The following is a 13,745-nucleotide window of genomic DNA, read 5'->3' as shown; positions in this document are numbered from 1 at the left end:
CAGGCCCTGAACGGCATTCACAGGGACTCAGTCTCGAGTTATGTAGACTCTAGACCTGTGAATGCCGTTCTAGGCATACCACCCCCGGACATAGACGAGACGGAGCTTCATCTGCCTCGGGAGACACACACAACACTTGCACAACTTCGCTACAGCTACTGCGGCAGGTTGAACTCCTACCTGAGTAGGTTGAATGAGGATGTGCCGAATGAGTGTCCGGCATGCGGAGAGACCCCACATGACTCGAAACATCTCTTCGCATGCCCGGAAAACCCGACAACCCTAACGGCCTTGTCCCTGTGGACAAATCCCACAGAAACTGCACGCTTCCTAGGGTTGCCGTTAGTGGATCTTGACGACAACGACTGAGATACCAACCGTCCTGGGCGGGGTTGTTGTAGCCGCTACAACAACAACAGCAACAAGAACTTTTGAAACAATAACCTAGTCAATTAAATGCTTTTAGAAAAGCTTTGATTTTGTCACCAGAAAAGTGTGNGAGCCTTTCGAATCAGCTTTAGAAAAGTTGATATAGGTCCGGTGTTCCGCGGAAGCAAAGTCGGTTGGTTTATCGATCGAGATGACTATGGGCAAATGGTCCGATGCTAAATTCAGCATATGTCGCCATGATATGCTGTTTATCAGACCAGCGCTGACTATTGTTATGTCTGGCGAGCTGCAGCAGCTGCCCATAATCCTGGTGGGTGCGTCGTCGTTCATTGTGCAGAATGTCGAATCGTCTATCTGCTCAGCCAAGTCAGTTCACCTACGATCGTTGGACAGGCTTGAGTGCCAAGGATCGTGGTGCGCATTAAAGTCACCTACTACCTTACGGTTTTCACCTCTGAGGAGCGCACCTATGTCAGGGTGATATCCTGCCGGGCAGCAGGTGACAGGGGGTATATAAACGTTAAATATTTCGAGCTCAACATCGCACAGTGGGGTAATTGATGTCGATATTGCGAATTAATTCAAAAAATGAATTTCAAAATACAATGAAGGGTTTAGTACCAAATGAAAGTAGATAAAATTCTACATCACTTTCAGGGAACCGCAATTATTCGTGTTTTTAAGTAATTGATTGAATAACACAAGAAATAGTGTTAGTGGATATTATTCATTGCAGAATATTCACACATATGCACTAACACTGTTTTACGCTCGGCACACAAAGCGAGAGGATGTACAATGAATAAGTCCTCTGTTGATATGAATTGGTGTAGTGCTCAATTCTCTCATTGAGCCATTAAACAAATTAGTTATACCGAAATGAGTAGGAGCACTAAGAAGCACCAATAGCTCAGTTGAGTGATTTTAGTGAATTTAGTGATTTTCGTCGTTTATAGCAACAAAACATGTACAAACGACGAGAAAGCGACAGCATGCGAAGACACACACCCTCACTTTTAGCTCACACTTGTTTATGGTGGCGCCCGCATGTCGCACAGTGTTGGGAAATAAAACTGTTCCTTCAGTACGAAATCTATACAAAAGCTATACGACTGTAAATTGCATCGACTTTTTAATTTGCTCATATATTTTCTTAGTACATGCATACATATATTCCCTTCAAGATCAATGATTTGATGGTATTCATGGGAACGTTTATGTAGGTACATTTTACACTTTGAACATAAATGTGTATGCACATATTTTAAGGTACACTTCTTAACAAACAAATTTTTTAAAGTTATTATGCATGGATAAAGCAGACATCTTCTTTGAATTCAGTACTAAAGTTTGACATTTTATTTTTAATATTTCAAGTGCTTATCAAAACTTTACGACACTCACATATTGACAAGATTGGCAATTAATCTTAAAACTATTTAATTTTACTTATTTGCATTTGCATAAAAATGCAGTATATACTTTAATAAAACCCCAAGGTTAAATTTTTGCGCAACATTAAAAAAATCAAACTTTCGTAAAAATTTCGGGCTTTTAACTCGATTTCCTAGAAATACATGTTTTGAGAATGCCGTTTTTAGTCCGATCAATTTAAATGAAGAGCAAGTTTAAAATAGCTGGGACTTATCGTTGATTTTTAATATATATATATTTTTTTTGATGAAGGTGGTGCTCATTTTCTTCGTAAAAAAAAAACGCGTTTAGATAATATGACATTGACGGCAAATTCCAGCTGCTTTAAACTTGCACTTTATTATACTAAAATTGAAATAGAAAGCTCGAAATTTTTACGAAAGTTTGTCGATTTTTTTAATGTTCAAAGATTTAAACTTATTTTCATACAGTTTTTGTTAAGCAATTAACTATATTTTTATAAACAAATAATTAGAATTAAAAAATAATAAAATAAATAGTCAACTCTAGTCAATATATGAGTGTCGTGAAGTTATGATATTTAAGAACATAAAGAATTAACGATGACACTGTTTCTAACTATATGAAGCTGATTTTGGCATTTTGTTTTAATAAGATTTAGTATCGAAAATATTCTTTCAAAACTTGCCTAGGAATGTGAGGTTGATAGCACACCTTTTGCTATGATATAATGCTTATTTCAAAACCTTTTTTCAAAACTTACAAAGGCAAAAACGAGAAGGCGAAGACAAAAAGATAAAAGGAATTCCCGCAGTGAATTTTCAGAGCTACGTATATATTTATAGTATTCATCACAAAATTGTACTAAAAAGTACTGCGTACTAAACGAAATTGTATCAAAAAAGTACAATTGTACCAAAAATGCACACATGATGTATAACAAAGCAGAACACAAATAATATTAAACTCATTGAAATTATTTTCAGCCTCTCACTCGACCAAATGAGTAAAATCCAGCTGGGTAGACTATACTCGATAGAGAAAAAAATTGCCGCCACAAATAAGAGTTAGTATATTTTGAGTGTGTTCTTGTTTTGGTGGAAATTACTCTTAGTCATTTTTTGAATTAGTGTAAGTGCTCATTTGCACTAATTTTTATGGATCATGAATAAGTACACTAATTTTATTATTACTCAAAACCGGTCTCTGATACATACAGTGGTCGAAAAAATTTTAGGCGCACCAAATTTTGAAAAGTTCTCACAATTATTACTTTTTGTCATTTAGTTTGAGCTATTTTTTTTATTAAAATATAGTTAATTCTCCAACAAAAACCGTACAAATCCAAGTTTCAAACTTTGTGCAATATTAAAAAAATTCAACAAACTGTCGTACAAATTACGAACTTTTTTAATTTGATTCCCTAGAAAGATTTTGGGTTATTGTAGCACACTCAGTTCTAGTATAATAAAGTGCAAGTTTCAAGTGGCTAAAAATTTTCCATTTAGAATTTAGTTTGGTGTTGGTTGCGGTTTTCCTCCATATAAAAACAAATTGTTTTATTCACTATAGGAAAGCAAATGCTACAAAGAAAATTCTAAAAAATCAACGGTTGTTTGCATAATTGGCAGGGTTGCAAGTCAGTGCTTTTAGTTGCAGTTGTATTTCTTATGCAACTTTTTTAACTCATGAAATTAGTAAAATAAAAAAAATAAAAATTAGTCACACCTAATTCCTGAAATTTCCCACAAAAAACGGCCCATTCGCCGATTCCCCACGTAAACTGAAAGTCCCCGCAAATCGGGGAATTCCCCACGATTTGGCTTCCCTGACATCAAGCCACACGCGACACATCGGAGGAGACGCTCGGCCAAACACTAACATATTGTGTAAGCGCCAATAAATTACATATATAATTATTATTATTGTAATGCTGTATGAAACTAAAAACAAATGAACAATAAAATCACGACGCTTCTTAAAATTTTGCCCGACTTCTGCCATAAATTTACAGATGACTCTTAAACTGATAATCGGACTGGAAAACAGCATACAACAGGCTGATAAGGGATGTGAAGACCTTTAATTTGGGAACAACGAATAAGTTATTGTTATTATAATGCTGTATGAAATTTAAAATAAATTAACAATAAAATCACGATGCATCTTGAAATTTTTTACCGATTTCTGACATAAATTTACAGATAACTCTTAAACTGATAATTGGACTGGAAAACAGCATACAGCAGGCTGATAAGGAATTCGAAGACCTTTAATTTGGGAAAAAACGAATAAGTCGCTTTCTGTATTTGAAAAAGAAATATAGACAGCCTCATTGCGAGCAGTGCTGCCAAGTTTCCCCGTTTTAATACACTAGTCGAGTAGAAATTTTAGGCAATGACGTGAAATTTTCGATACGATTCGATTCTCGAAAACGACTTGCATTCGATATGACTCTCGCAATGAGGGAGGCTGAGAATCTCAGAACTTATTCGAGTTTTTCACTTTTGACTTAATATTCAGAAAATGAAGTCCCGCCTGGCGAAATAATTTGCTTTTTTTTAACGGACGTTCTAATAATACATACATATAAAGTTATATACTAAAGCGATTGTGAAAATAGGCATGGAAAACATGAAACATACTAACAATTACTTGCCAACAAGTTCAATGCTGCAAAAAGTTACTATACTTTTTTAAATATTTGGAATGTACTATAATTAAAACACATATCTATGGACATTTGAAAGAACAACTTAAGTCTATCCTTCCCGAACAAACAAAATAGCACATGTCAACAAAACACATTTTACTGCCAAAGAGAAAAATTTTGTAATTCAAAAGAAATATATAATTATTTTATCGCTAATCACAACCTTTGAAGAAGTTTCTGTTTTCAATAACTGAATATTTTCTTTTAAATGAAAATTATTGCTCTGAGTAAAGAAAGCTCTGTCGACATGTGCTATTTTGTTTATCCGTGAAAGATGGACTTAAATTGTATTTTCGAATGTCCACAGATATATATGTAGACGAACATAAAGCATTCATATACAAGCGTATATGTATGTACATTAGGGCGGTCCAAAAATGCAAGTGAAAAAGTAAAGTCGGAACTTTTATGCTCTCACCCTCTAGGATTGTTCTATACCGAAAAAAATTATATCCTTATTTTTTATTTTGAAATCAAAAAATATTAATAGGTCGCTAAAAGCACCCAAAGTTTTCCATGTATTTTATATGGGAAAAGACAACTTTTCGTAGAAATGGTATAGAATAGTAAAAATAAATATTTATCTACCAGAAACCTTCGTTTATCTGCAGGAGATTCCCAATAATAATATCCAATTGTTTATTTAACAATTTTTTAATCGCAACTATAAGTATAAAATGCAATGGGGCGACCCATAAAAAATCGTTAGTATTACAAAATGGTTAAATAAACAATTGGGTATTGTTATTGGAAGTCTTCTGAAGAGAACCAGAGTTTTCCGATCCAAAATTATTGATTTTCAAGAATTTTATACCATTTCAACGAACAATTTTATTTTACCTATATAAAAATGCATGGAAAACTTTGAGCGCTTTGAGCGACCTCTAAATATTTTTTGACTTCAATAGAACACTCCTAGGGGGTAAGAGCATTACAATTCCGACTTTACTGTTTTTGGAACACCCTAAGGTGCATACATATGTATGTATGCAACTTTCATTCTTTACAGGGTCACTGGCTTTTGGAAAAAAAGAAACGATTGCATATCAACCGCCAGCAAACCCAATTGCAGCAGTACCAGTACTATGTAATACATACATTGCAAAAAGTAGAAAAACTTGTATTTGCTCACAAATCTAACAAGTGTTATTTATTCGTACATATTTCCTACCCGCACGAACGCCTTCTTGCTTCATTTTTGTGTGGTTTTTCTGATACACATTAAAACGTCATCACTTCGTGATTCAGTTGTGTCTTTAATCTTTCGCTGTACGGACACGGTGGCCATTTCAGTGAAGCAGTGTATCAATATGGTTGGCCGTGTGCTAGTCTATGGTGGCAAAGGCGCTTTGGGCGCTGCCTGTGTTTCACACTTTAAATCAAATAACTACGTAAGAGCCAACTATTAACTTTTTACAATTTTGGATTTTAATAAATCGAAAGTATGTATTTTAGTGGGTGGGAAGTATTGATCTTAGTGTTAACGAAGACGCGGACGCCAGTATCGTATTACCCCGTGATCTAGGTTGGGAGGAGCAGGAAGCTGAAGTTCTAACAAAAGTTGGTGACGCGTTGAATGGACAGAAATTGGATGCTGTAATTTGCGTGGCCGGTGGCTGGGCGGGTGGTAATGCCGCCAAAGGTTAGTAATTCAAAGAAGGCCACCCGACGACAAAAAATCTTCCTTCTGAATCTACGACAAGATAGATACTTGAATTTGGTTTTATCGAATAATTATGTATGTAATTGTGGTAATAATGGTAAGTAATTTTTGAGGTACTTACCTACATAAGTATGTATATGTACATACATGCATACAGTGACTTAAAGAAGGAATTTTATTGGTTTTTAATTCGCAATGTTTTGCAAATTTTTTTTTATTTGTTATAAAAATATTGTTAATGCTTTAGCCACCACCACAGTGTATACAGTGAACCAAGTAGCCAAAACAAAAATGTAAATTTGGTATTTGACAATGAGCGGTTAGCACAAACCGTAAGTAAAAGCTCCGGTTAAATACGACTGTTTTATTGATCACAAAATAACGCCCCAAAAAAAACCGTCAAAAACCGATAACAGATTTGCTTAACTTTAGCTTTATTTTTAATAACAGATAGGTAACAGATATGCTTAACTTTAACTTTATTTTTAATCCAACCTTTAAATATAAAGTGAGCTTTAAAGTTAAGGGTTACTTCAGAAAACGGCCCTAAGTGTTCTGATTCGATGTTTTGTCTACCAAGCGACGAATTTTCGAAAAACAATGGGAAACTGCCTTCCACAGCTCACATACATATGGGGGAATCATTTTAGTCCAAACAACTTTTCTGCTTCAGTAGTGAAGCGAAAGAGTTCAAGTCACAGCTGGGCAGCGTCTTCCCGGCGGGCGACTGCGCGCTGTATTCGCGTATTAATACTCGCTAGGCTTGAGAAGGCAGCGAAAGCTTCATTCAACTCTGCACTACCACGGGTTAATAGAGCAGCTACTTACCTAGGAGTCGGTGCAGCCGCGGTTCAAAAGTAGCGGTTGACTCCAGCAGCACTGGAGAGCGACTTGTTCGCACGCACACAGTGACATCAATTGCACGCACACTACAAAAATGCTCAGCCGAGGTTGCCCTCCTCTGCTTTAAGGCCTGACTCAGTACCAACGCAGTTTATTTCTGGGCCTTCATTTGTTATTTAAACAATATCCACGGTGTATGAAAGGTTTGGAGCTTATAAACAGCTCTAAAGAAACAATTCTTATATTAAACCTTCTCCGCATTAGGACTATTACAGCCGGTTTAATCAGCAATTTAAATGGAAAATGATTTTTTACTTTGTCAATTTCCATATAGAATTAAAAAAATTAAAACCATTTTTCACTTAAATTGCTGTTTGGCTGAAATTGGCTGTTAGAAAAAAGTAGCAATATGGCAATTGACCATGATTCAATAATAGAAAGGTTTTGTAATAAAACAGTCTTCTCGCTTCCACACATAAAATCGGCTCCTTTACTTGTGCAGAATGTTGCTTACTCTACAGTTTCTAGTGATATTAGTAGTAAAACCAAAAATTCATACTAAATATTCGTGAGCATCACCTTCGTTTACGTAAAATTCCCCTCATGTGGAAATTGTACATCGACTTTAACTTATATACGTAACCGGCCGAACCCGATCTTAGGACAAACTAGTTTTTCCTAGGCTAAACTAGTTCTACCTAGATCTAATATGTATATCCGCCCAATGCGGAAACAAGCTGGACGCAACAATATTGTGGACTGCTTACCTGGAGTTGGACTGATGAGGGTTATTTTTTTGAAGTGCGGCCGAAGGCCGCCTACGCAAAAAGGTGTTCTGCGCAAAAATACTGTCACGCCTGATCTAGTTTAGCCTAGGCAAAACTAGTCCTAAGATCGGGTTGCCGATATCATGTAATACATATCGTCGTCATTGTGCAAAAACGCGTAACTGACATTTGCTGCCAAAAATTGGATTTGCTCACACTTCCCCACAAGCTTATGGCTCAATCCTTATCCATTCGTCCTGAAATATACTAGCCAGAAATGCGGTTGCTTTATAAAAAAGAGAATCATTTTGAAATATGAGAGTTCGTACTCTCTAGAAAATAATTTATGCAACCTCACATTCGCGGATGTGCATTATATTGATACGCGGTTTTGTACTTTAAACGACGATATGTACGTTTTTGTTTCAATGCTTCTGTAAGTAAGTGCCCGGTGTGGCTTTTATGTAGTACATACAAGCACACAAGCAGTTATACTTTCGGATCTGATTTTTGAGTTGTTTCCCTTTTGAAATAAGGTGTGCGAGATATGCGCCCCTTTCTGTTCAGATATCTCTAAAATAGTCTTACAAATATTTCAAGGGATTTTTTGTCGTTGGGTGCAAATGCATATTTTTGCAGATATGTATGTATATTTATGGAGAAGAATATTAAAGAACATATAAAACCAAACCGCCACAAAACTTAACAAGTTTTCCTACCTCTTGACAAATTGTTGAAAGTAAGTGAACAGGAAAAGTTTTGCAGCTCCTTGACATTTTATATTGTTTGAAAATACTGGCTGCATTTCTTTATTCATTCCAAGGCACATTAAACAGGTAGTATCAGTAGAGCAAAAACAACATTTGCGTGTATTTTGTTGTTGCTTCTGGTATCGAAAGTGTCAAAAACTGTTCTGAATTTTTTCTTCTAAATCAAAGCGTGCCATGTGAAATACAAAAAATTATAAAAAATAAAAAATTGAAATTGGAAAAAATAAAAATTGTTGCAACTTTCTTTCCTAGTAAATTTGTTTGCTTCTCGAAGCATTGATCCATCCTTTACAAGGGCCAGTAATCAGCGGTTGTGCTGCTGAGTTGGGCGAACGTTCCAAAAGCTGCTATTCAATCGCTTGTTTTGTATGGAAAAAGGTTTCACATGCAAATGGATTTTAACAATTCAGAATTTTTGTGAGAAAAAATTTAAAATATTTGACATTTTCGAGACCAAATAATTTGAAAATAAATCAAATCAGCTGCTCTACTGATACTACCTGTTCAATGTACCTTGATTCATTCTGAACGTTTGGAATAAACTTTTTTGTTTATTTATTCTTTAGAACGTTCCTGATGATATGTTGGCGTATATTTCAAACGCATTCTGTTTATTCCGGCTGTGAAATGGGATTATCCGGAATGTATAAAGAAATGCAGCCACTTTATTTACATTGTATATTCTACCCTTTTCCACGTAGATTTGGCTAAAAATGCAAACTTAATGTGGCGACAAAGTGTATGGACGTCTAGTATATCGGCAACGGTTGCTTCCAAGTACCTGAAGGATGGAGGTTTACTCACATTGACTGGAGCTCAACCAGCGTTGCAAGGCACACCTGGCATGATTGGCTATGGTATGGCCAAAGCAGCCGTGCATCAGTTAACTCGTTCATTAGCTGGTAAAAACTCTGGACTACCCACTGATTCCATTGTTATTGCTATACTCCCTGTCACTTTGGATACTCCTATGAATCGCAAATGGATGCCGAAAGCAGACTTCAGCACATGGACTCCTCTGACAGAAGTAGCTGGGTAAGAATGTCTATATAACAAAACTAGAACATTTAATGATGGGAGGTTTTTATTATATAATAGCCTCTTTTACAAATGGACTGAAGGTAAAGACCGTCCAAATTCTGGTGGTTTACTGCAGTTAATAACCAAGGATGGTGTCACCCAATTGGTTGAAGCTAATTAAATGTAAATGTTTGTGCTGGAAAAACTTATATGTACTTCAACGACTCATGGCGTTAGGGATATACAAAAGAAAAAAGTATAATAATTAAAAGATAATTACAACATCTTTCACAATGTTATACCTAAGAATAGTGTACCTAGTGCTCAACATAAATTATTGTACTAAATATAATCAGCTATAAAATATAAACCAATTATAAAATATTTTTGTGAGCTTAAAATATACATTAGGGATATTCTCGAAGTCTCACGTTGCACGGATTGCACGAAATTGCAAAAATACTATTCCAACTTTTCAAGAGCACGCCAGCACCCAATTGCAAGGTTACAGCATGCATAGGTAGCAAGCAGCAAAAGTCTATGTCAGATACAATAACAAGATACAGCAAAAAATAATTTAAGCAAGTGGAATCGGAGAAATATCTGTCAGTTCCTACATTAAAACAGCTAGCACAGGATCGCATTTATCTTGCTACGCTGTCCTGCAAAATGTATGCATGGGCTTAGACCATGATTCAATAATACAATTTGTTTGTGCAATATGTTTATTTGTATATGCATATGAAGCATATTTAACTGATGAAAACATAAACTGTTTTTAAATTGGATGTTTACATCAATCTAACAGTAGTCTTATTTTAATTTTGAGTCATTTTGCAGTTTTTATACAGCATTACAAATTACGTATTTCACATAGATACATCAATTTTACGTTCAACATTTCGTTTAAAATGCCAGATTTCCTGCAAATACATTAGCATTTACAAAAGGAATTCCACTACTAATTGCCTACTTTGGGTACTTTTCTACTACCGAGATTTCATTCCTCCCGTTTTCTCCGTCCTTCGTAAATTCAACCTTTTTTAAGGGAGTGTCAAACCGCAGCTGTCAATAATTATCTAACCTTGTATTATTGAATCATGCTAGCACATCTTGTTTCCCATGTATTTTGTTGTTGTGTGTTTGCAAGCTATGCAATCTATTCAATTTGCAATGGCTTTGCAAGATTTCAAGAATACCCCTATTGTTCAAGGTGATATAAACAAGGCATATTTAATAAGGTAGAAGTGACAACTAATCGGAACTCTGTCAAAGCGAATCTGTCACGTAAAGCGCAGCAAAAGTTTTATATGGCATCAGCTTTTTTGGTCAAAACATAGAGGAGCGGCGAGCAAAGAGCATCGAGCAAAGCGTCGATTTCAAACGCATATGTTTCAATGGGAGAACGCATAGTTCAGAGCAAAGCGTACATACATACATGTTTTTAATTGGATGGAGCTTTGCTCGATGCTAGCTCTTCGCTTTGCTCGCCGCTCCACAATGTTTTTACCCTGCGCATCAACAGATCATCTCACTTCGTCACTTCTCAACTTTCGTGCTCTTCAGGCCTTACAGGCACAGGAACCTCCCAGGGCATGGGAACTGCACCTAGGTATAAACGCATGCGCTTAAAAACATTTTCCTGCAATGGGGAAGTAATAAAATCATTCGCGTTGAAATTACTTTTCACACACACGGGAAGAATCTTGCAATTGAACACCGCAGCGGTTATCCCAAGGAAGATTTCTAACTTCGCAACTAGATGCCCTAACGTATCATACCACTTTAACGTCTTGGCTCTTGCCACACATAGCGCAACGCTCGTAGTTCCTTCTACTTTTCATTTTTGTATATGTATCTATAAATGGATGTGGTCGAAAAAAAAACTACAAAAATATCATAGCACGTAATTGATTTTTTAATGAAAAGAGAGAAATTTCAAAATCACTTCTACCTTATTTAAGGTGCAATCCCGTATTCCTCGGACTAAAACTAGTAAACCTGTCAAAAAATAAAAATTCGCTCAGAGCGAGAGAGTAGAGCTCTAGATACCCGGGTATCGAGCAATGCGAGTAGGTCGATACTCGCTCGAAACTCGTTCATTGCTCAACTGCTCAAATGTTTGTTCAAAATTTTCGAGTTTTTGAACAATTTCATAAACAAAAGAAAATTTGTAAATTGTATTTGTCAGCAGCTGCTTTCTAATTCATGTTAAATAAATTATATTATTAAATACCAATGTAACAATCTTTGCATTATGTATCAATAATTTGAAAAATTTAAAAAGTTGCTACCAAAAATGTCAATATAATAAAACCAACATTGCTCAAATTACTCGAAAAAACTCGAATTGCTCGAGCTCATGCTCGAAAATTTTCGAGTAATGAGCATTGAACAAGTGTGCGAGTACTCGCTGCTCATATACCCGGGCTGTTTGAAAATGTGCGAACAAAATCGAGAGCTCTACGAGAGAGTAACATTGAAAAGTACGGGATCGATTTCTAGTAAAAAATGGTAACTCTTGGGCTCCTCCCATAAGCCCCTAGGGAACCGTTTGGAAAAGGGGGAAAAACGGAATTTTCTTTGGANAAGGCGTAACCCTCTCCCCCCCTTGGGCTCCTCCCATAGGCCCCTAGGGAACCGTTTGGAAAAGGGGGAAAAACGGAATTTTCTTTGGAAAACTGAGCAGTTTGAAGTGGAATATGACCCAACTAACAGAAACCGTGGGATTTTTTAATAAAAGAAATTATGCCAAATTAGATATCTTGCAATTTTGAATAAAGAATAAAAAAGTTAATTAAAAATAGAAAAAACAAGTTTTTATAAAATAAATGTTATTTTTAACAAATGTGGTTTTGTGTAGAATTCATTTCTGTGTAGGCGGCCTTCGGCCGCACTTAGGGATTATAACCCTCAGGCAGTAGAATTCTCCTTTCTATGTTGCCAAAAACGGGGGCTGAACACCTTTTGCAGAGAACACCTTTCTGCGTAGGCGGCCTTCGGCAGCACTTAGGGATTATAACCCTCAGGCATTAGAATTCTCCTTTCGGTTTTGCGAAGAAAAGGAGCTGACCACTTTTTGCAGAGAACACCTTTGTATATTTTTAATGCTTACTGGGTTATATCCTATCTTATTTTGTCTCTCATTCTATTGCATATTTTGGAGTTTGACAGCTGAACTCCGCCATTTAATTCGCATATGCAACCAAAGTCAGACGCGTGATTTTGAAGGTGTTTTTATTTAATGAATTGTGATTAATTGGTTAATATTAAAGTCGTAAAGCAAGCTATACCTAATCCAGTAAAGTGTAAAGTGAGGGGGAATACAAAAATGTATTGGTGAAGTGATTGCTTTAAGGATAATAGGAGTGATAAATGTACGCTAATTTCCGAATTTTACAAAAAAGGGCATATTTCAAACCCTATTTGTAAATAAATTAGTGACCAAAATTAACAAAAGTGAGTGTTAAAATAATGCGTAGACCCTTGAATACAAGTGTGTGGAATTTTTTTTTGATCGGGCCACCCCTTTGGTCGGAATAGCCCGAAATAGTTGTGAGCGCTACTAAACCCCACCCGAAAATCTTATTAACTTAGCTTAAAAGAAAAATTCATACATGTTCGTAAAAATCTATTTGCAATCAGCAAATCGATTTCACGCAAATATCATATTTTCGGCAAGCAAGCAAATGTACAAAACCCCTCTCCTTTCCCCGTTTCCCGGTTCTTTCTCTACACTTGTTGTTCTGACTTCCATTTTTATTTTAGAGTTTGTTTTGATCCGACACAAGCACGCGCGTGCCTCCGCAAGCACCCCCTCTGCCTAGTACTTATTTGATTTCTGTTTCTCTTTTATTCGTTTTTATTTTTAATTTTGCTATAAACTATGGTACACGCAAAATGTTCCTCATTCATATATGTACGTTCTCTGGTGTTAGTGCATGTGGCACATGCAAACAAAACGAAATAGAAAACATGTTGTCTATGTGTGCGTGTCAATCCACCGTCAATCCGCAATTTTCGCGGACTGAACTGAGCGAGGTAAACTCGAACCCTCTACCCCGTCTTTTCCACACAAAACCGGTTTTAGGGGACTGAGCAGTCCAGTGTGCGGAGGCCCATATGGTACCATTACCAAAATTAATTGGTATCAAACAAAAAGTATCGAGTATGTACTTGTATTT

The 13,745-nt window shown here is 36.2% G+C and overlaps 1 protein-coding gene across 3 annotated transcripts in view; it reads left to right on the top strand.

Annotated features, from left to right (window-relative positions):
• Dhpr (dihydropteridine reductase) overlaps nt 1–9,945 on the top strand; it is a 22,019-nt gene extending 12,074 nt beyond the window's left edge. Inside the window, exons 1-6 of one of the 3 annotated variants that reach the window (XM_017612214.1) lie at nt 2,773–2,851; nt 5,508–5,585; nt 5,747–5,889; nt 5,954–6,140; nt 9,243–9,576; nt 9,640–9,945. In XM_017612214.1, the coding sequence (XP_017467703.1) occupies nt 2,788–2,851; nt 5,508–5,585; nt 5,747–5,889; nt 5,954–6,140; nt 9,243–9,576; nt 9,640–9,742 (909 nt within the window). In that variant the 5' untranslated portion in view covers nt 2,773–2,787 and the 3' untranslated portion in view covers nt 9,743–9,945. Of the gene's footprint in view, nt 1–2,772; nt 2,852–5,507; nt 5,890–5,953; nt 6,141–9,242; nt 9,577–9,639 lie in introns of those variants that run through there. The other 2 variants (XM_017612213.1, XM_017612215.1) reach the window with 2 other exon arrangements.
• The last annotated feature ends 3,800 nt before the right edge of the window (nt 9,946–13,745 follow it).

This window comes from Rhagoletis zephyria, unplaced genomic scaffold (assembly GCF_001687245.7).
Source record: "Rhagoletis zephyria isolate East Lansing unplaced genomic scaffold, Rhagoletis_zephyria_1.1 Rzeph_scaffold_00514, whole genome shotgun sequence".
NCBI lineage: Eukaryota > Metazoa > Arthropoda > Insecta > Diptera > Tephritidae > Rhagoletis > Rhagoletis zephyria.
This window is presented reverse-complemented; position numbering and strand designations above follow the sequence as displayed.